The 21,733-nt window shown below is 52.9% G+C and overlaps 1 protein-coding gene across 1 annotated transcript; it reads left to right on the forward strand.

Annotated features, from left to right (window-relative positions):
- Positions 1–15,805: 15,805 nt before the first annotated feature.
- On the forward strand, positions 15,806–21,612 carry LOC126503384 (uncharacterized). The gene is made up of 14 exons (XM_050145028.1): positions 15,806–15,898; positions 16,172–16,290; positions 16,370–16,520; positions 16,589–17,086; positions 17,253–17,370; positions 17,525–17,697; positions 19,552–19,694; positions 19,773–19,875; positions 20,129–20,209; positions 20,288–20,425; positions 20,606–20,830; positions 20,933–21,017; positions 21,127–21,260; positions 21,370–21,612. Exons 1-14 carry the CDS (start codon positions 15,821–15,823, stop codon positions 21,463–21,465), a joined length of 2,142 nt encoding a protein of 713 aa, XP_050000985.1. The 5' UTR covers positions 15,806–15,820; the 3' UTR covers positions 21,466–21,612.
- Positions 21,613–21,733: the final 121 nt, after the last annotated feature.

Below are 21,733 nucleotides of genomic sequence, written 5' to 3' on the forward strand. Positions count from 1 at the left end.
AAATTAAAAAGTTTGCTTTATAATTCCTGTGATAACGCAAGAGTTATTTGTGAGATGGTGTCTAGTTACTTTTTTTTTTTTTTTTAATGGAAACAGGATCTCGCTATGTAGCCCTGGCTAAAACCTAGAACTCACTGTATAGATCAGGCTGGCCTTGAACTCACAGAGATTCGCCTGTATGCCTCTGCCTCCCCAATGCTGGGATTAAAAGCGTGCACCACCACTGCCCTGATGGTGTCTAGTGTGTGATATGTCAGGTGGGACCTGGGCTGAACTGATGCTACCGAGAGACCCCTGAGTGTTGGAGCTTAAATAGAAGGAAGTCAAGCCTCCAAAGCAGGTATGCAGGGAAATGGGGCTGCCCCCGGAGTGCCTCAGAAGCCGGGCCTCTGGTCTGTTGTCCTCTCCTTCACTGAGTTGCTCTCCTCCTGCCACAGTTAAAGCACTGGCCGCTGCTGGGCTCGTGGCTTAACTAATGGGCTGGCCAGAAGGAGTCTGAGGGTAGTGGGCGGCAAGCAACGTTTTGACTCACACCTCGTTGTATTTCTTCAGCTTACCATGGGAAGTGTGTGCCCACACTCAGGTTGGCATTCCTGCTGATGAGGGAAGACAGGATGTGTGAACACAGCTATAGACATTGCTCTGCAGCTTTCCTTGGTAGAGGTTGGTAATAATATTAATGTAACTCGGCTGTTGCCTTTTGTTGGAGGTCAGTCAGTGGTACTGGTGTGTGTGTCTGTGTGTGTGCGTGTCTCTGTGTATGAGGGCCTCCCTACGCAGTTCTGGCTGGCCTAGGAACGCACTATGTAAAGCAGCAGACTGGCCTCAAACTCACAGCAATCTGCTAGGATTAAATGTGTGCCCCTCCCCCAGTTGGTATTGACCTGTTGTGACTGAACATCCTTGTGGCCCTGATAAATGCGCAGAGACAGCAGCCTGTGTGCTGCACCTGTGGCACGTTGGTCCATCAGTATCTGGGAAGTCATGTGATTTCCCCAAAGCTCAGGTGATTAGCGTGGCTCTACTTTGTGTCCTGAGTTGTAGCCTTTTGCTTTTCCCAGAGACTGGGAAGGAGAGGGCGGGGCTGAGTACTCCCTTTTAACAGCCGTAGGACACCTCTCCTTCCCTTTATGACCCCGGTAACTACTTAACCATAAAACAGTCCCTGAAGAAGACGAGGTTGGTTAGGAGGGTATCCTGTACCCTCAGGATGAGCACCATGAAGGCTCCCAGAGCAGAGGAGGAAGCTGGGGCAAGGAGCTCTTTTAAAGTCGCGGCTTTGAAACAAAGCTCCTTAGTTCATCGCAGGACCCCACGGCCACTCATCACTGACAGCCTGTTGCTGGGAGCTGTCTCCAGGGAGCTGCCTGGCTGGAATTCCTCGGGGGTTTCAATCTGTGTTCTCTGCAGAGCATGGGTGTGTCAGGACCCAGAGTCTGTGATAGCCTTTCTTGCCTGCAGCCAAAAGTACGAGCCTCCCCTCTTGGTTTTGTGGGTCCCCTCTTTCTCTCTCTCCCTCTCTCTCTTATGCATGTGTAGGTACATGCATGCATGATGTCTGGGTGAACAGGAATGTATAGGTACCCTTGAAGGTCAGAGGTCCCCTTCAGGCTTCCTTGGATATCTCTTCTCTCTCTCTCCCCACCCCTGTCGCCCCCAACCCCTATCCTTCTCCCCTCCTAGGACAGAGGTGTCTCTGCCTTCCAGAGCTGGAATCATCGCTGCACAGTACCACACCTGGCTTTCTCTGTGGGTGCTGAGGATCACAGCTCACGCTCACACTGCAGGTGATTTGATTGAGCGTTCCATCTCTCCAACCTTATTACTTTTCTTTGTTTACCTTATTATTTATTTCTTTTGAGTCAGAGTCTCATTATGTAACTCTGGCTGACCTAGAACTCATTCTATTATTAAATAGAATTCTGTGATGTTCTGTGATTAAACATGTGAGCCACCATGGCCATTTTCTAAGTCGGACTCCAACAACTCTCTAATGTAGTTGATCAGAATTATCTAAGGGGGCTGGAGAGATGGCTCAACAGTGAAAAGCATTGCTGCTCTTCCGGCGGTCCTGGGTTCAGTTCCCAGCACCCACACTCCAGCTCAAGGGGGCATGAGCCCCCCTTCTGACCTCCATGTGCACCAGGCACACACATGGTACACATATACATATGAACGAAACACTCATACATACAAAATAAATAAATCGCCAGACAGTGGTGGCACACGCCTTTAATCCCAACACTTGGGAGGCAGAGGCAGATGGATCTCTGTGAGTCTGAGGCCAGCCTGGACTACAGATCAAGTTCTATGACAGTAAAGGCTCTTATACAGTAAAACCCTGTCTCTAAAAACCAACAGCTAAATCTTTAAAAATAATTTAAAAAGAAGTAAAGCCATTTCCTTTCTGTTCGTATGCCTTTTTTCCATTTTAAAAGTATTCTCAGGGCTGGAGATGTGGCTCCGTTGGAAGAGTGCTTGTTTACTGTGCACAGGCCTTGAGTTTGGTTCCCAGCACCATAGAAAGCAGGTGTATGACTAGGGAGGTAGGAACAAGGGTAAAGCTCCTGCCTCACACACCTGGGTTCACACCCCAGAATCAACACGAAGCAGGCTACTGTAGATTTCTCTATAATCTCCAGCAAGATGGGAAGCAGCGGCAGGAGGAAGTTTGGGGCCAGCTGGCCTGGTGCATGCAAAACAGCAAAGGCCCCGTGTCAGATAAGGTTGAGGGTGAGGACACACACTTGAGGTTGTCCTCTGACCTCCATATGTGGGCTGTCACAGGCACATACCTGCACATCTTCACACACACACACACACACACACACACACACACACCCAGAACTTGGGAAACAGAATAAAAGTTAGTTATTCTCGAAGCCAGCATGGGCTATAGGTGACATTGTCTCAAAATAAACAAATAAATAGAAGTAGGCCACGTGTTGATGGATATTATAAGTCATTTTCCCTGGGTGAAGTTAGTCCACTTCCCTGCGAGTCTGCTATGGGACTCGACTCTGCAAACCTGCTGTGTGATTTTACTTCCTCCCCTCTTTCCTTCCCTGTGGGTTTATCATGTTTTCTCTTGGGAGTTTAGTAATGTATAGTCTTCTGTTTGTAGCTTGGCTGCCCCTGAGGCTGATTCATGTTCTTGTCTGTTTCTCCGTCTTCATTTTTTCACCTGTGTTAACACCTCATGTTCCCCTTAAGAGGAAGATGGCCGCCAAACCCAAGGCTCTTCCAAGGCTGGTCTGTGTGCACACTCATCTCTGCTGTTCGGTTGTTCTGTCTGTTTTCCCTCCAGTCTTACGGGGACCCACCCCCAGTCTCTCATGTCTGCCCTTTTCTCCTCTTGTCACCTCCACAATGCTCTCGCCCTCGGAGGACTTGGAGTCGGGGGGGTATTGTCGTTATCCTGACATTGCATTGAATGATGTCTGAATGGCTGTGTACAGACAGTGAAGGCTGGAGTTCTTTCCTGTCTGTGCCTCAGAACAACACTCTATTGTCTCTCACGCTCAGTGCCGCTGCTATGAAACCCTCCACGGAGCCTGCCCTGGCTTTCTTCCCTTGCCATCCGTGCCCACACAATTTCCCTTTTGTCCTTGATGCTTTTCAGCTTCACCGTGGCCTCAGGGTGCAGCTCCATCTTCCCTGACTCTCCCAAACCTTGTCCTGTGATTTCTCCTTTCTCCAGTGCTGGGAAGCAGGCTTCCATCTTCCACTACTCCCTGCCTCTGAGATGCCTCTCACCTGGACATTGGCTTCTTACTCTGTTCTTCTTTTTAAAAGCTTATATTTATCTTTTTTTATTTTGTGTTATTGTTGCTGGCATGCATGCGTGTGTGTGTGTGTGTGTGATAAGTGTACATGTGGGCACATGAGTCCCACAGCACAAATAGCTGCAGGTTGGAGCTTACGTTGTCAGGCTTGCAGGACAAATGCCTTCACCTGCTGAGCCATCCCGCTGGCTCTGGCTTTTCTCTGTTTTGTCTGACCCCCAGGCTCACTCAGCCCCTGTGGCCCCTGTGCCCAGCCTCTCCAGGTCTCACGCATCAGTTCTTTCTCCCGTGAGATGTTCTTTGGAGCTCTCCATGTTCTCTAAGCATGTTCACTCCTATTACTGCTGGTGTGTGTTAGGTTTGGGTCGCTCACAGTCTTAAATTCCTTACTCACTGTGGTGCCTCTCCACCCTGTGTCTGGCAGAGCAGGGAACCCAGCTGGTTATGCATGGCCTGAGGGTGCCTGGGTTCAAAGAGGTGAGCACAGATTATCAGGGCCCCTAGAGCCCCTTTTAGGCATACTCAGGCAGAAATAAAGGGGCGCCCTGGAATTTAGAGGGTAGGGGACTGGGGGTGGGCAGTCAGCTACGCCTGTTGTCACAGTTGGGCACCCACATGAGTGTGTCTGTGGTCACGACCTTCCCAAGGGAAGGTCAAGGACAGGCAAGGGGGCAGCAAGCACAGAGGCAAAGGTTCCTGGAGCTGTTTATCGCCTTAGTTACTTGCCTCCCCCACTACTTCCCTGGCTCTCATTAGTGGTCACTGGATCCACAGGGCCCTCTGGCTGCTAGAGCCGCTTGGTAGTTGAACTGGTGGGTGGTCACGTGGGCTCGGGTTGGTGGCCTCGGAACAAAGTGGAGGAAAGAACACCACACCAGGCAAAGGAAACTCTCTATAGGCTCAGGTGCACAGCCATCTTTGCGGAGGGATCGCCCTGGGAGGCTCCACCCACAAGGCTGTCAGACTGCAGCCTGAAAGATACAAACTTGTATGATAGCGGTGACCACTGGGAGAGGCTGTCAGGGGCATCAGGACCCGTGGGTTCCTGTGGTCAGCTCAGCTCATCAGCTGTGGGTCCAGCAGCCAAAAGACATGAGGATCCCCGGGGGCCTGAGTGGTTCTCTAACAGTGGAGGACTTGCTAGAGATGGGGCCCATACTCAGACTGTGTTGGCCGCAGTCCAGTCTCCGTGTTGAGAGATGAGCTCTCAGGAGGAAGTGTCACACACAACCTCCAATGTTTCCTTTGTTCATTGTCCCATGGTGCGCTGGAGAGTCCCACCCAAACTCAGGACTCAGGTGACAGCTGCTCATGGCTGAGCATGTGGCATAGCCACCTGTGGGGGGCTGGAGCTGGTGGTGCAGTAGAGCCTGGAGCTCCTCTGACACCCAGAGCTAGGAGGTTTCACACCGCAGAAACATGTTCCCACATGCCTGAGCCACGTCTAGATGGAGGTCAGACATAGCTGGCCATGCTGAGGCTGACAGGAAATCTATCCCCAACCCTGTGGCTTCGGGTGGTACCATGACCCTGGGCATCTCTGGGCATCCCTGGGCACCCCCAGGCATCCCTGGGCATCTCTCTCTTGGCTTTGGATGCATTACTCATTCTTCCTGCTCTTACACGATGTCTTCACCTCTGTGTCACCACCTGCACTCAGCAGTATTTTTATAAGGACCCCAGTCACGTTGGATCAATGGCATATCCTTCGTGAGAGCGACCTCAATTCAGCTAATTACAAAGACCCTGTTTCCAAATAAGGTCACATCTGGAGGTGCCTGAAGGTTGGGACTGCATATCTTTGAGGAGTGGTTTCAAAATCAAACCCATTTACCATCAACATGTAACAAATGGAGTTTGGTCCAGATCCCCTCGCGTTTAGTGGCCCTGGGGGGTTATGAGCCAAACCGGGTTATGTCTACGGTCTTGGGATGGGTATAATGTCCATGTCATACTATTGACCTGAGCTGTGTGGGCTGTGTGAGCTGTGATAACCATCTTTACCAACTCAGCGTGGCAGAGACACAGTGGTTATAGAGAGTGACCAGAGACTGTCAGAGGTCTAACCAGGAGCTGCAGATGAGCCAGGCACTGCAAGTAAAATCCAGGCGCTGGGTAGAAGCCCAGGCACTGCAGCTGGGCCAAGGTATTGTAGGTGATTCAAGACACTGCAGCTGAGCCAGGGCACTGCAGCTGAGCCAGGGCACTGCAGCTGAGCCAGGGCACTGCAGCTGGGTCAGGGCACTTGAGATGAGCCCAAAGATATCACTGAACAATCAACGTTCAGCTATCGCGTCTTCAGCAAATATTGAGTCTTGGGTCCAAATGAAAATGGCACATGTATACCTTCTAGAGCTTTTAAAAGTGACCACTTGTTTATATTTCCTCCCTGGTGTGGTCTGAATGTTGACTCCAGGTATCTGGGAACATGGTCTTAGGAGTGTCTTTGTAACGGTAATCTGTGGGGAACAGACGAAGTCCTGAGTGAATCTGTGTTATTGCCATGAGTACGGCCATGTTAAGGACTACCAGTACCTGAGACTCATGGGAACAACAAGGCCTTCTGCAGTGAGAGTGAATGTTGACAGTGTGTACAGAAACTATCAGCTGCAGCTTCCTTCTAGATGACAGCCCCCTGAGACTGCTCCCCTACACAGACCCCCTGCTGAGATGAGCTAACCCCACTCCTCCTTGTTCATGCTGTGTATAATCAATAGACTGTGTTTGCTGGTGCATCTCTATCAGAGCCTCACAGCGCACCCAATCCCAGCTTTCCTGTATGTGTGTGTGTCTGTTCTCTCTTCATTCCCCATAGCCCCGGTCAGGTCAGTGCCTAAGGGGTGCGGTTGCAGCAGCAACTAGGTAGCATGCAGTAAACTGTAGGCTTACTAAAGGACACTGGTGGAGGAGAATTGTGAGGATGTGGAGCAGAGACCAGAGCTGGGCTCTCTTGTCCAAGGAACTTTTGGATCCACTGGGAGTCAGAAGAAGGCAAAGAAGTGTTCCCCCCTCAGAGGTTTGAAGGGATTACAGCTAAGGATACCTTGATTTTGTGATTCTGGCCTCCAGAGCCATGGAAGAATGTAGTTCTGTTATTTTAGGGATCAAGGCTATGGCTTTTTGGCATCCAGAGTGAAGAAAGTGCATTTCCTTCCCCATAAGTGTATCACAAGCTGTCCTGGAACTCCCTCTGTAAGCCAGGCTGGCCTTGAACTCAGAGATCCACCTGCCTCTGCCTCCCAAGTGCTGGGAATAAAAGTGTGTGCCACCACTTCCCAGAGAATCATGGCTTCTAATGAGCCCTGCCGGGGTCTGTGGGTTGTCTCTGGTCTCTTTTACCAGCCAGGGTGCCCTGATAAGCCATGCAGGACATCTGCTAGCAATGTAGTGGTCTGGTGGACCCCAGGACCAGTTCCATCTGAATGCTGACTTCATTAGCCCTGCCAAGTTATACTCTGGGAGGTTTCCTACCTCACACAGCTGGAGGGAGGTTTCTTTTCTTCCCATCTGGTTTGTAGACATGACAAGAACTCCTCAGAAGCCTTCTTTTGAGTGGTCGGACTGAAGCTAAACTAAGAATGGTGGATGAGAAACACAGACAGGGGAAGCTCATATGTACCCCCCCTCCCCCGCCGCACACACTCATGCTTCATCTAAAGGTAGGGAATAAACCTTGTATGGAGCCCTTCAGTCATGCATGGGGAGTGTCTCCTCTGAGGTGTCAGCTCTCGGGCTGAGGCCTCCGAGTAGAGTCCAGAGGAGCAGCTCTCACAGTGTCCTGTGTCCTGCCTGAAAGGATCTGTGTGGAGTCCCTATTATTTCCAGGTAGGAGCCCAGCACATCCTTCTCCTGTTCCTGGCCTCTGTAGAGATGAACTAGACAGCTGGAAAGCTAGGTCAGGCCTCTCAAGCCACCTGTCATAAACTATTGGCTTTATAAAGCTGGGTGGGGACAGGCACCAGAACTCCAGTGTATAGAGAAATCAACACTGCAGGTGCCAGCAGGTCCAAGGGAGCTTGCCCATTGAGATGAGTGGTGGCCACCTCCTTGTCACCTGCTTTTGTTGTCCTTTATGACCGTTCTCTGGAGCCTCGGGGCATAGGCATCACCAGGTGATGGAGATGGCAATTCAAGTTGTTTAAGCTCAACATATTATCCCCAGCTGGGAGGATGAGCCCAGGATCCCAACAGAGGTCACCAGGCACATTCACCCAACCAGCCAGCAGCATTAAATGCAGTAGGTCTGGGCGGCCACCATGGGCAGCAGCCTGTGCTCAGAAAGATGGTCAGAGGAACAGAGAGGGCCTGGCGATGGTGGCACACACCTTTAATCTCAGCACTCAGGAGGCAGCAGCAGGTGGATCTTTGTGAGTTCGAGGCCAGCCTGGTCTACAGAGCAAGTTCCAGAACTGGTTTCATTTCATAGCTACTGGGACTTCCTGTCTCAAAAAACTAGAGGTGGAGGGGGGAGGGAGAGAGAGAGAGAGAGAGAGAGAGAGAGAGAGAGAGAGAGAGAGAGAGAGAGAGAGAGAGAGAGAGGGAGGGAGGGGGTGGGACAAGTATGCAGGGGGGGGGAGGGCAAGAGGCTTGGGATAGTGAACACTTGGGTGGACACAGGTGTGAAGAAGGTCCCTATGCTGAGGGGGTTCCAAGGAGCTGGGGACATCTTTCCATGACTGTCACCCAGGGGTTGCTTATGAGGTCATGAAACTGGTAGTTTTGGTGGCGAGGACCCAGGCCTTGCTTATCTGTAGGCACAGGGAGCTGTCATAGAGTCTGGCTGAGCCCTGGCAGAAACTGAAAACCAGCCCGAGACAGCACCCTCTCATGGCATGTGGCATGGAGGCCTGTGTACAGGCTGTTGTTTCAGAGGCTGGAAGCCCAGGAACTGCCTGTCTGCTGCATTGACTTGTGAAGCCTCAGGAGCCCAAGGTGATTCCTCAGCCCCCACCCTATGACCTGTATTGGGGCAGTGTTAGTGCTGGGGTATGTTTACAGGAAGCTACAGCCTGGTCTATACTGGTTGGATTTCTGCTGCCAACTGCAAACCCTAGGCCAGAACTCCAAGTTCCTGGTCTCATGCTGGTAGAATCAGGCAGCTAGATTCAAAGCTGGGCCTTGCTCGCCCAGGCACTCGAATCTTCCTCCTCATGCAACTCGAGTCTCCTCAGATGCACCCGAAAATGGAGCAGTTCCTTTGGTGTGGAGGGCGTCAGGCTCCCTACCTGGCTTGGGCTCTGGTCCTCAAGGGGCATCTATGGGAACAGAAGGGAAAGCAAGCAAATCCTTGGCCTCGTGGGCGGTTCAGCTCTGTCCGCTGCTTGCTGGTCTGAGAAGGACTCAGGAATGGCAGAGGAAACATATCCCCTGCTCTCTGGGCATTTAGTGGCTGTAGTAAAGTGACAGTCACCGCTCACAGGGTCTGGCTCACCACTGGGTTTGTCCGTCTTGTGATTTTCCTCAACTCCCAGTGTGAACTGTAGCCAAGGGTTCGGAGATGTGCCGTTCTCTCCCTGTGTGGCTCCGTCTGGAGCGGCTCCTGCCCTCTTCTCCGACTCTCCGGTGCTGTTCTCGGGCCCATGAAGTCTTGGAGCTGAGGTGCACCTTGGAACCTTGTCCTGGGAGAGACTCTCCCTGCCTTTGGGCTCAGCAGCCTCACCTTGGGGAGGAGGCGCACCAGGTATGTGGGACTTGGTCCTGCTGTGGGATAGCTGGGGGTGGTGCAGCATCCCCATGTCTAGCGGGTATCTCCAGGGAGACTGAAACCACAGCTTAACAAGCAGGAAGCCGAAGCTTTGATGGGAATCTCTCCAAAGCCTGAATCTTGCTGGTTTGTTTGTTTTGAGATTGTGTCCAAGCTAGCCTAGAACTTCCCATGTCACCCAGGATGGCGTCAAACTTGTTAGCTTCCTGCCTTAGTTTCCCAATTATTGGGGTTATAAGCATGCACCCCTACAATTGGCTCAAGGTGTCTTTTCTTTCTTTTGCTGTGCTAAGGACCTAGGGCCCCATCCCATGAATACCTGACAAGTGTTCTACCATTAAGTTACAGCCCCAGACTGAGAGAGAGAGAGACAGAGACAGAGACAGAGAAAAGAGAAAAGAGAGAGAGAACGAACCTTTTTGTTTTGAAATAGGCTCTCTATAAATTGCCCAGCCTAACCTTGAGTTTGGCAGTCTACCTGCTTCTGTGTCAACATGCCTAGCATGTCTGTCTCCATGGAGCCTCTGGAGTGGGGAGACATGTTTTAGCCAAAGAGCTGTACAACTGGGTTAAAGGCGCCTCTTCCAAAGCAAGCAGCACCCGAGCATCTGGCGCCACCAGAGTAGAGGTGACGTGAAGCTCTGGATTTCAGTGAAAGCTCTTAGGAAGTGAAACCAGAAAAGCAGTGTCAGGGTGGGGGCAAGGGCAGGCAGGCACGGGAAGGGCGGGGAGGGCAACTTGAAGCACCTGTTGGTTGAATCAGCTCCAGTCCAGGGCTGGGCAGGGCTGGGAAACCTTAATCATCAGTTCTTTACCAACCGCCCCAGGGGACTTCCTTTTTTTAAATTAATTAAATAATTTTAAATGTTTAATTACTATCTTTATCGTTGTATGTGTCAGTGTTTCTATCTGCATGTGTGTCTGTGTACCATGTGCATGTCTGGTACCCACAGAGGCCAGATGATGCATCAGATCTCTTGGAACTGGAGTTACAGATGGTTGTTAAGTCAATATGTAGGTGTTGGGAGTAGAACCCAGGGCCTCTGAAAGAGCAGCCAGTGCTCTTTCTCTCTAGTCCCTATTATTATTATTATTATTATCACTAATTTGAAACAGAGTCCCCTTAAGTAGCCCTGACTGACCAGGAACTTTCTCCATAGACCAGACCACTCTCAATCTCACAGAGTCACCTGAGTTTTGAAGACAAGGTCTTTTATTAAACCTGAAGATCATCAATTCAGCTAGATTGGCTGGCCATCAAGAGACCCAAAATCCCCCTGTCTCTGCTTCCCAGTACTGGAATTTTTTTGGGGGGAGGGCAGTAGAGGTTGGAGAGAAAGGGGGTGCTGGGGTTGAACTCAAGACCTTGTAATTGTTTGGAAAGCACTCTGACACTGAGCTCTGTCCTCCCCGGAAACTTAAACCTAGGCACACTTTGTTACATCTGTATTCACCTGCCAAGCAAATCTCCAGGGCCTGAGGGTGTTACGAGGGCAGGAACACCAGGAAACAGTGTGCAGCCCCCAGGGAACTGGTTGTAGTAGAGTCCTGGCAGCCTTTACAGGCGTTCATGCAGTCTCCTCGGATCTACCTACTGGTCACTGACTCCTCAGAACTGTGGCGGCTGCCATGATTTCTGGAAAAATAGAGTTGACTTGTCCTTGTGGAGAGCGGGAGGGACGAGACATGCTGCAGCCGCAGCGCTACAGATGGTCCAGGTGTTGCTGGCACGCTCACCTTCTGTGTGCCAATTCTCTTCGTTGCCAGAACCTTGTGTGCTGGTCCTGGAGCCTAGCTTGGAGCCTTGAGCCCTGACCTGCCAGGTGTCTGTGTCCCCAAGTACAGTCTTTACTTGGCCCTCTCTGGGAACCTCTCCCCTCTCACTGCAGATGAGTTGCATGAGGTGGTAACGGTGCCACACCAGCCCCAAAGAGAGCCTGACTTGGACTAAGTCAGCGGGATGCCACCTGCCTGGTCATCATGACTGGCTCACAGCTATGCAGTCAGGTTGTCTTGAGGTCACCATAGCAACAGACCGTAGGTTGGGGGCTCAAAGCAAATGGAAATGCTCTTTCCCCTCAGTTCTTGGGGGTTAGTGTGTGATTCCCCCTGCAGTTCAGGTTGAACTCTTTCCGCTCCACCTCTGATGATCGCTTCCAAACCTGAGGCACCTTGCGGGAGGTTGCAGGTCTTCCCATTTCTGCTTCCTCGTGGAGTCATTTCTTGCCAGTGTGTCTCATATTCACACCGCATTCTCTCACAAGGTCACATTTGTATTGGACGGCAGCCCATTCTAGTGACCTCAACTTGATGACAAATGCAAAAAATCCATTTCCAAATAAGGTCACACTCCCAGGTTTGGATTACGAGTTGAACATAGGTAGCTTTTAGGACAGAGTTCAACCTGTAATAGCAGGTGCCCCAGCCAAAACCCCTGAGAGACCATGAGATTTTTCTAGAACTTTTGGGTAAAAGGTTGGTGGGTATCCTGTATCTTGGTCAGCCTGGTCTTGGGGATCACTCGGTTTCTAGCTCACCAGGCTGGAGGCTGGCTCAAGGTCCCTAGGTACTCACACTTCCTTTCCGCTTAGGACTGATCCGTCTAAGTTGCCCTTTTCATTTTTCTTTCATTCATTTATTTGTTTGCTTGTTGTCTTTGAGCCTTGTTTGCGTCTGTGATCAGTCAAAGGCCATATTCTGCCTATCCTTCCTGGGACCACAGTACTTAAGACTTAGCATGTGGCCAGCCATTTGTCCTCCAACTTGAAGAGCTAAGGAGCTTCTGCTGCCCAGGCTGGGTGTAAATCCCTGGACTCAGTTTCCCCAAACAGCCCAGGCTTCTCTATCATAAAACACACGCACTGCTAAATGTTGAAACTCTCCTCTTTGTCTATTGCTCTAAAGACACTCCATGGCCAAGGGCTCTCTTATAAAAGGAAACATTTAACTGGGGACTTGCTCAGAGGCTTTGTCTGTTATTGTCGTGATGGGGATTATGTTGGCACTTATGCTGGAACCATAGCCTCGAGCTACATCCTGATCCACACAGGTCAAGGGAGAGAGCTAACTGGGCCTGTCATGGGCTTTTGAAACCTCAAAGCCCACTTGCAGTGACACACTTTATCCAACAAGGCCACAACCCCTAATCCTTCTAATCCTCTCAAACAGTTCCATTCCCTGGTGACTGAACATTCAAATATATGAGCCTATTGGGACCATTCTCCTTCCGCCACCACACTCTTTTATTGTGCTTTCTTTCCTAGAAAGCTTTGTATCTTACAAAGCCATGCCACTCATGTCTATGTAGAGGGATCTCTGAGTCAGCTCTATTAGGGCCCTCCCCCTGCTATTCTCCTCCAGGGGCTTGGGTACCCTGATACTAAAGCCGTGCACAGGACAGTCCCTCCATCATCCATCCCTGGGCCACAGTTGTGCTCAGTTTCCCTGGCTACCTCAGCCTTCTTGCCTAGCAGAGATTCCCCCAAGGCCAGCATCACTGTTCCCTGGATCCATGGTCCCATAAGTGTATGGAAGCTAGCTCATCCCTATCATTGCTGTCCGGGCTGACCTCTGGCCACTATTAGAACTGCCATGAGTGTCCACTCGTAGGAATTGGTCCGACCAGGACCGGTTTGGGCTGTGTTGTAGACCCGCTGCAGCCTGTATTCCTCTCTGTAGTCTGGAACTATCTGAACTTTACCCTAGGTTCAGCATGCGGTGAGCCCTATGTGTGTCCCTGCGCTTGTGGCTACTTGCCCTAGTGACAGGGCTGTGGCCCCTGAGGGCTGGAACTAGCAGGGCAGGGGGCATTATTTAGGGGGTCCCTGGGTGGGGTACTATGATCTCAGTGTGAATGTACAAGGGAGGGGGCTTCTAAAAGGCCTATATGAGGTCCCAGAGGCAGAGCCAAGGAGAGGCTCCAAGTCACACAGCTGTGGGCTCTTGTCCTTGCCTGGATGTTCAGGAGTGTGAGCAGTTTGGTCAGCTCTACTCCTTCCTGGTCATCCACTTAGCTGCTATAGTTGGAACTTCATGTACAAAGGAGGTCGTGCGGTCACTAAGCTGCTAGGATCTCTGGAATGTGACTGTTAGAACCTTTGAATCAGAGTAGGGTGACAAGGTTGGAGGGTCCTGCTGGGGGCGTTGTCCTCTCTTGTCTAGGGGTGGTCCAGGCTCAGCATAGGATCCTGACCTGGGGCAAGTGAGAAAGGTGGCGGCTACCCCAAATAGGCTTCAGAACCTCCCCATATTTGGGCCTCTGCTGTCCCAGCCGTAGGCAGCTACAGGGAGATTTGTACAGAAATTTGACCTAGTTCTGCCTTGAACAGCAGAACAAGTCAGAGGCCAGGTATCAGAGGCAGGGGTCACCCTCATCCCTCTTAGCTATGGAGGCCCAAGGATGACTGCAGAGAAGGGGAGGGGGGCATTCCAGACTACATACCCAATCTGGGGTATGACCCAGAGACTGCTTGGCGCAGCTGCTCCTAGGAATGCCATGGTCCCTTAAAGAAGCAGGGTAGACAGGAGGAAGTGAGGTCTGCATGCCAGGTGTGGGCAGACTTGTGCTGGGACACGCCCTTCCAGCCCCCAGGAATGCATATACTCGGTGCCTGGCCTGGGGTGGGGGCTGAGAAAAGAGAGCAGGCAGGACAGGGTGGGCCGTCGTAGGGTGTGAGACAGACAAGCCCTCCTGGGAGAGGCGTCCACCAGCCATCCACCCACTGTGCGTCTATGGCCTGCCCTGGCCTGCCAGCCTGCCCACCTCACCCAATATTTTCCATGGAAAGTTCCCAAGGTAACAGCAACACAAACTCATGACAAAGATGAACCCAGGCAGGAACAGGTCTCGGGGTGGGGTGGGGGTGGGGGTGGTCACAGGCTTGGGGTGGGTGGAGGTGGGCAGGGCTAGCTTTAGGCCTGGGGACTCCTAAGTCACTCTGTCAGTAGAGAGGGAGGGCCTGGGACCAGCATGACCATGGGCACTTGAGGGCTTTTGGCTTGTCTGTTGAGCACAAACTCCACTCCTTGGTAGAAGATTCGATGATGGTTGGGTAGAGGGTGAGCGGTGGGCTCATGCTGGACTCCATGAATACACCCGCACCGGTGGAGATCCCTGAGCATCCCCACCCTCCTGCTTTTCTTTCTGGTGGGGATACCAGGACGGAGGAGGGCTAGGTCATTCCAGGCTCAGGTGGGGAAGGTACTGCAAGTGTGAGGTTTCTGGAAACAGAGCAGACCAGTCTAGGGTGCCAGGAAGTCTTGGGTGGGGGTTGTCTGAGTACCATGGAGTGGCCACGTGACTGGGAGAGGGTGTAGTTCCAGCACTCCCTGGGGGCCCGCATGGCTGTGGGAAATTTCTGTGACTCTCCAGTCCCCTCCTAAAGTGGGTATTGATGCCCCCATTTCCTATAATTCTTAGGCATCCCTAGGGCAGGCCTGGTACCCATTATAGAAGCCCCCCTTTTTTCGGCCTCCTAACCCAAAGGGATTGCAGCCCTATGGCCATGTGAGTGACTATTTGGGACTTGGGTGGGAATTGAGTTAATTGAATACCCCCCTCATTCCATACAGGAACCGAGGGGGGAGGGGCCAGATACTCCAGCTAGAAGCCCCTTCCTCTCCGCAGCCCTTCCCCCACCCACATGACTGAGGATGGGCACTGGGTTTCCCAGGAAACAGCAAGAAAAGTGCTGGAGCCAGACTGGCTGGGGCTGGTGGATCAGTGGCTTGAAGGAAGGTAGGGTGCACGGAGCTAGAGCTGTTTCCCGCCAGCCCCCTAGGCCAGGGCAGTCTACCTAGTCCCAGGGGGTCTCCCCAGCACCAACCTGCGCAAGGGTAGGGGCAGGTGGTCCTGTGGACCCCCTGGTCCTGACTTGGGTCCTCCTGCCCTTGTAGGGCTGCCCTTGCTGTCCTGGACACCCTGCAAACTGCTCAGCATCTACCATGGGAAACCCCGCTTCAAGGCTTGGTTGCCTGGGGGAGAGGAGGAACCGCTCACACACCAGCCCCAGGACCCACACCAGCCCCAGGACCCGAGAGGATCTCTCTCCATCCGCAGCTCCTCAGGGCCCACTTCCACCAGGGATCCCCTGGGCCTGGTGGAGCTCCCGTGCTGTCCAGGTGACAGAGGTCACAGAGACAGTGGTGACAGAGACAGTGGTGACAGAGGCCGTGGAGATGGGGCCCCGCAGTCAAAGAAGGCAGCCAGCCCAGGTGAGGAAGGACAGCTCTCGAGTATGGGGTGTCCAAGTGGAGGTCAGATGAGGTGAGTACATCCTTCTTGCAGGCACCCCTAGCCCCCCTGGGCACACTGTGCAGCTGGCTGGATGGTATGGAGGAACTGCAGGCCTCACAGGGACCCCTGGCTGCTGACGCCTCTTTGGCTGCATCCCAGCTGCGGGAACAGGAGGTACAAGGGCCACCAGGAGATAGGAACAGGAGTGGGGGGCACTTTTACCCCCTTGAACCTCAGATCAAGTCACTGGTAACTAATGGTCGTTACCATGTGCTTGAATACAATAGATCTGTTCCCTAAGGGTGGGCTGTATATCTATACCTGTTAACATTCCCACAGCCTGTAATCCCCCTTGATTAAAAAGAAATAAAGAGGGGGCAGTGGCGGGAGGAGGATGGGCAGGGACCCCAGAACCCTGCCCTAGCCCTCTGACCCCATGTCTGGTAGCTGCTCCTGCGTCTACTGAGGGAGCGCGCACCACACGTGGAGCCAAGATTACAAGAGGCTGGGAGCCCGGCAGAGCTGCGCACACAGTGGCACCGCCTGGTACAGCAGGCAGAAACCAGGTGAAGCCACAGGTGGGGGGACTGTGAGGGTTCTAAGGAAGAAGGGCACCATTGCCAGCTCCTCCATCTTCGCCCCAAGGTGGAGACTCCTGGAGCAGCTGGTCCCTGCGGCCCAGAGTTTTGAAGCGGCCTGCAAGGCTCTGCTGGTACAGCTGAACCCAAGTGAACAGCTCCTGGCTGAGCTACTGCTGGGGCCCAAGTGCCCTGAAGAATCTTTACCGTATTCCCAGGTACGGCTCAGGCTCGGGGCGGGCGGGTGTGGGCTGTCACAGGCTCAGTGTCTTGTGTGTGTTCACAGGAGATGTACAAAGGGGTTGGGGTATGTGCCAAGGACCTGGAAAGGGTTTTAGAAACGGGAAGGAGGCTGACAGAGCTCCTCACAAGTAAGTGGTCCCCACCCAGTCACCAGCATGTGCTCAGGGAGCCCACAGAAACGTCTACCCTTAACCCAGTCCCCGAGTCCAAGGCCTCGATGTCGTCACTGATGGTTCCCAAGGACCCTTCTAATGCCCTCATCCCTGCTGCTGGTCCCTCGGTTCCCCTTCAGTGTCGGTGTTTCCTCCCTGGCCTCTTGCCTCTGGCTGCAGGCGACCAAGCTCAGCTGGTGCGACAGCAGCTGGATCACTTTCAGGAGCGTGTGAGGCTGACTGAGTCACAAGTCGCCTGTGCCCAACAGAAGCTGCTGTATGCTCAGAGGACAGCGTCCTCCAGGGCCTCACCACCAGCAGGCTCAGAGGCCCAGCTTGGACAGGAAGGGTCTGCCTCAGCACACCCAGGGCTCAAGGATCAGAAGCAGGTGCTTGTACCCCCTGGATTTTACATAGAAGAAAGACCTCCAGCCTACCTACCTCATGCCCTTTGAGGAGACTGCAGCCCACTGTGGCATAGCTAGAGTGGCTGGGAGTACGTGCTTTCTGTCCCTGGTGAAGGCTGTCTAGAACAGTGCCGGTTTCCTCCTACAGCTGAGCGTCCAGCTGGCCCAGCTAGCAGAGCGGCTTGAACAGCTGGCACAGTGGGCAGAGACTTCTAGTCACGCAGCGGCACCCACAGTGACCATCTGGGATCAGAGCCCCTCGTCAGGTACATGGCCAGGGCCTTGGGGATACCTGGGAGTCTTTGGGAAGTCCCTGTCCGGCCTGGGGGCAGGATCAGGCCTATGCTCAAGAAACCAAGGTAGGCTGAGTGTGAAGGTCTTGCCAAGGCTGGGCTCTCAGGTGTTCATGTCTCCTCCTAGCTGTGCTTCAGGCAGACACGAAGCCCCTGGAGGGGCACTGGTTAGAGATTCGAGAGCAAGACACTGGGCTGAAGACCATATGGGAGCCAGCTGTGCAGATCTTGTATAGCCTCAAGGAGCGGGCAGCCATGAAGGAGCTGAGGCTGGAGGATGACTGGAACCTAACCTCGCAGGTGCCTTGACAAACTAGGGGAGGAAGGTATCCCCAAGAGTCCCTTGTGGGGAGAGGTGACCCACAGGGACACTCTGAGATTGAACTGCTGTTTGCTGTCAGAGGAACCAAGGCAGAGAACTCTGGGAGTGATGGGGGAGAGCATCGGGGAAGGGAAGTGGGGGCCACAGAGCCAGCTGGGGAGATTGCTGGTGATGACTTCGTGCTCACCTTCCAGCTTCTGACAGTCCCAAATCTCCATTTAAGGCCACAGCTTTCCCAGTAGGGCCAGGGCTGGAGATCAGACCATCCCTGACTGTTAGCAAGGGCAGCTCCTCTTTGGACAGCACCGTCAAGCCTCCAGGCTGTACGGGTAGGGGTGACCTAGTATCTACATGCCTTTTCCAGCAAGTGGAGAGCTATTAATTAAGATAAAAGCATGGCTGTGAATGAGTCCCATTTATGCAACAGCTGGAAAGAAAATTCGTCAGGAGCAAGATAGAAAGAAATGGACTTACCCATGACTCACAGTCTGGGATGGTCCAGCATTGAAACAAACAGGCAAGAGTGGGCTCTGCTTCCACTTAGCCCCCTTTTCTATAACACAGGAGTGGCTGGGATGCACGAGACCCTTCCTGAGATTTGCTGTCCACCCAGAAGTTCTAGGTTCCTTTGCTTGTTCTCAGATTTCTTTCTCATTCTCGGGACTGATGGTTTCCTGGGCCACTGGAAGCAGCTATCACCAATGGAGAAGTCGAAACTGTGGTTGTACCCTGGCTCAAAGTTCTGAAAGCTGACAGTTTGAAATGGATGGGGCTGGCTCCTGAGAGTCTGTTCTACCTCTCTCCTTGCCATGTGCACAGTGTCTTCTTTCTGTGCCCTCTGTGTATTTTGTGTCCAAATCTTAATCCCCTTTTGCATATGTACGTGTTTACATGTATGCATGTATGCACACTTGTGCAGAGGCCAGAAGTGGGCAATAGTATCTTTCCCAAGCATTTTCCACCTTATTGCTTTTGAAGATTTATTATTTTATTTTTAATTATGTATGTGTGTATGTGTGTGTGTGTGCATGCACACATGCATGTGGGTACCCACAGAGACCAGAAGGCACCAGATCCACTGGAGCTAGGGTTATAGGCAATCATGAATTGTCTAACCTAAGTATTGAAAACTGAACCAGGTCCTCTGCAAGAGCATCAAGTGCCTCTAACTGCTGAGCTATCTCCCTGCCTCCCCCTACCCTGCCTTATTTATGAGTCAGGGTCTCTTCCTGGACCTGGAGTTCTTACTCATCTAGATGGCTGGTCACTGAGTCCCAGGAATCTTACCTCTGCTTCCTTGGTGCTGGTTACCGGCGAGCTACCATGCTGATTTGTTTTGTTTGTTTTTTACATAGATGCTAGGGATCAAACTCAGGTCCTCATGCTTTGCAGCAAATTTTTTACCAACTGAGCCGTCTTTCCGCTCCCCAAATGCCATCCCTCTTAAGGGCAGCAGTCACACTGATGCCTCACTCTACAACTGCCTCTTTCTAAGTAAAGACTGGGGCTTCAACTTGGGAATGGTGGTAGTGGTGGTGGTGGATCCTATTTACCCACGGGGAGGATTTTACTGACTTTTTTCACCTTGCCCTAAACATCGGCACAATCCTGGGTGCAGCTGCCCCCCTCATACTAAGGAGGCTTAGGGGTAGAGGGAACTGGGCCAGCATGTGTGGTCTTCTTGCTAGTGTGGTGGTTAGTGTGAGGTATAAAGTGAAGGGAGGTGTCAGGAAGAGGGCTCAAGATGTGAGGTATACAGAGGAAAAAGGATTCCACCATTTAGCTTTTCCTACCTGGAGAGCCAACAGTACACCAGGCTGTTCTGGTGACAGGAGTTCCTATGGGGACAGCAAACTCTGGTGGTGTCATGGCTAAGGAGGAGAGGAGACACTGCCTATGGGAGCACCTGCCACTTGGGCCTGCTGCTGGAGCTGCTGGGCTACCAGGCTGCCGAGTCTAGCCCTTCCTGTGAGAGGTGAGCCTGTTTGTCAGCTGTCGCGCCCCACTCTCGCTGGCCCTCTACCCTGCTCACATCTGCCCATCTCGTCTCCAGGATGCACACCCTGGAAGGAATGTTGCTGCTTGTGGGCCACCTTGTAGAGAGACTGGTCTCGTACTCCTGTAGGCTGAGCCAGGCTGAACCCTCGGGGACCAAGGTGGGACCAGTGGCCGGAGACTTTAGTCTGCACAGTAACTGTGGACCAATCCAGGGTTAGCCTAATGACACTAGCTTTAGTGCCCTGGACCCTCTGTGAGACCGTTTGATCTCTAGGAGGAGTTACCTGGAAGGCCTAAGTGTTGGGCAGGACTGCTGAGAAGCTCTGGAGGATGGGGGCATTGGCTCAGGAGTGGTGGGCCATTTGGGGCATGGGTTCTTCCAGTTCCCTAACATTGCTTCCTAATACATAGGCGCTACAAGCCCAGAACTGGCCTCTGGAGGAGTTGCCTGGGGCCCTGAGCCTAAAGTGCTGGACTCAAGTCCCAAGGGAGGTACTGACACTGAGGAGTCTTGACCAGGAGTCGCCTGGGGATCTGAGAAGTAGAGCTAAGGCTTCCCTCCTGGGGCAGATTTCAGAACAGAGCTGGAGGCCTTGGTGGGCAGACGTCATCGCGGAGAGTTGGAATCGGAGGAAGCCAGAGCATAGCAAGAGGAGCAAAGAGAAAAGGGACCAGTGGGTACAGGTGGAACAGGGCCACCAGGGACAGGTAAGAGCAGATAGATACATATTCTGTTTACCCCGACACCTCACAGCAAGGGGCCACGGTACACTTGGGACTTGTCGGTGTTGAGGGGTACTACCTGTATTGCTTTGGTCATAGAATAAAGTGGTCTAGGGTGTTCTTAACACCCCAAGCCACAGACAGCACTGAAACATTCCCCAGTAGGACCTTGTGGACAGCTTCCTGGCAACTAGGCAGCAGGACAGGGATGAACAAGGCTGGCCGGGCTATACCTGGGGGAAATGTGGGCCTGACCACAAGCGCCCCACCGTGTTGGAGCGAGGGCTCCCCAGTAGCCAGAAACAGCCACACAGCACGGTCAGAACAAGGAACACGGAAGGGACAAGTGCGTCAGTGGCCAGAGGCAGGCTCAAGGTCCAAGGAGCCTTGGTGAGCAGGTGTGAGTGTGGGCCTGTGACAGTGGGGAGGACAGAGCCTCAGGAACTGCCCCCAGTCCCTACGTAGAAGGCTAGACACCCCTATGCTCAACAGGTGGCAAGAGGAGCCCTGATGGTCCGTGTTGGAGGTGGCTGGGCAGCTCTGGATGAATTTCTGGTCAAAAATGACCCTGTCAGAGGTGAGAGCTGGGGGTAGGCAGGGACATGCAAGTCGCCAGGCCCTGGGGGTAGGTAGGTAGGGGCCGTTTGGCATCTGTTTTAGCCCAGCAACCTGGAATCTCTGAGCAGCAAAGGGGAGGACCAGCCAGAAGATCCACGAGAGGTTCCTATGCTGGACTCCTAGCATGCCAGCCCCTGACGTGCTCACCCTGAGGCTCTGGACCTCTATCCGAATGGGTTCCAGCAGACCCCCGCCTCAGAAGGTGAGAGCTAGCATGGGCTTCAGAGCCAGGGGCCAGGTCCTCCAGATGGACTGAGAACCTTCTCTGAGCCCTGGTGGAGGAACTGAATGGTGAAGTGAAGCCTGGCCAGTCCTTTCAGACAGGGCTGCCAACTGGCAAAGAACACCGAGATCCCGGTTCCTACAGGGTCAAAACCTCGGAGCAGCCCACTGATGAGAAACCCTGAAGACTTCACGATCCAGCAGAGAGGGACAAGAAACAGTGGCAGAACTCGCTCAGGGACCGAGCGGGAGCTGGAGCCACACAGTCCCAGCACACAGGGCGGGGTTGTGGCTCTAGCTCTCCGCAATAAAAAGGAGTTTGGGGAACTGGACTCTCTCTGACAGGTCTTCATTTCCCTTGCAAACTCCATTCAAAAGCCAAGGGGCTGAAACAGGCTGCCTCCCCACCCCCACTTAGCGCCTGCCCGGCATTCTTTTTCAGTGACTTGTAAT

This window comes from Alexandromys fortis, unplaced genomic scaffold (genome assembly GCF_014885135.2).
Source record: "Alexandromys fortis isolate MF-2015 unplaced genomic scaffold, M_Fortis_MF-2015_v1.1 scaffold_2_1_26212458, whole genome shotgun sequence".
Classification (NCBI taxonomy): Eukaryota; Metazoa; Chordata; class Mammalia; order Rodentia; family Cricetidae; genus Alexandromys; species Alexandromys fortis.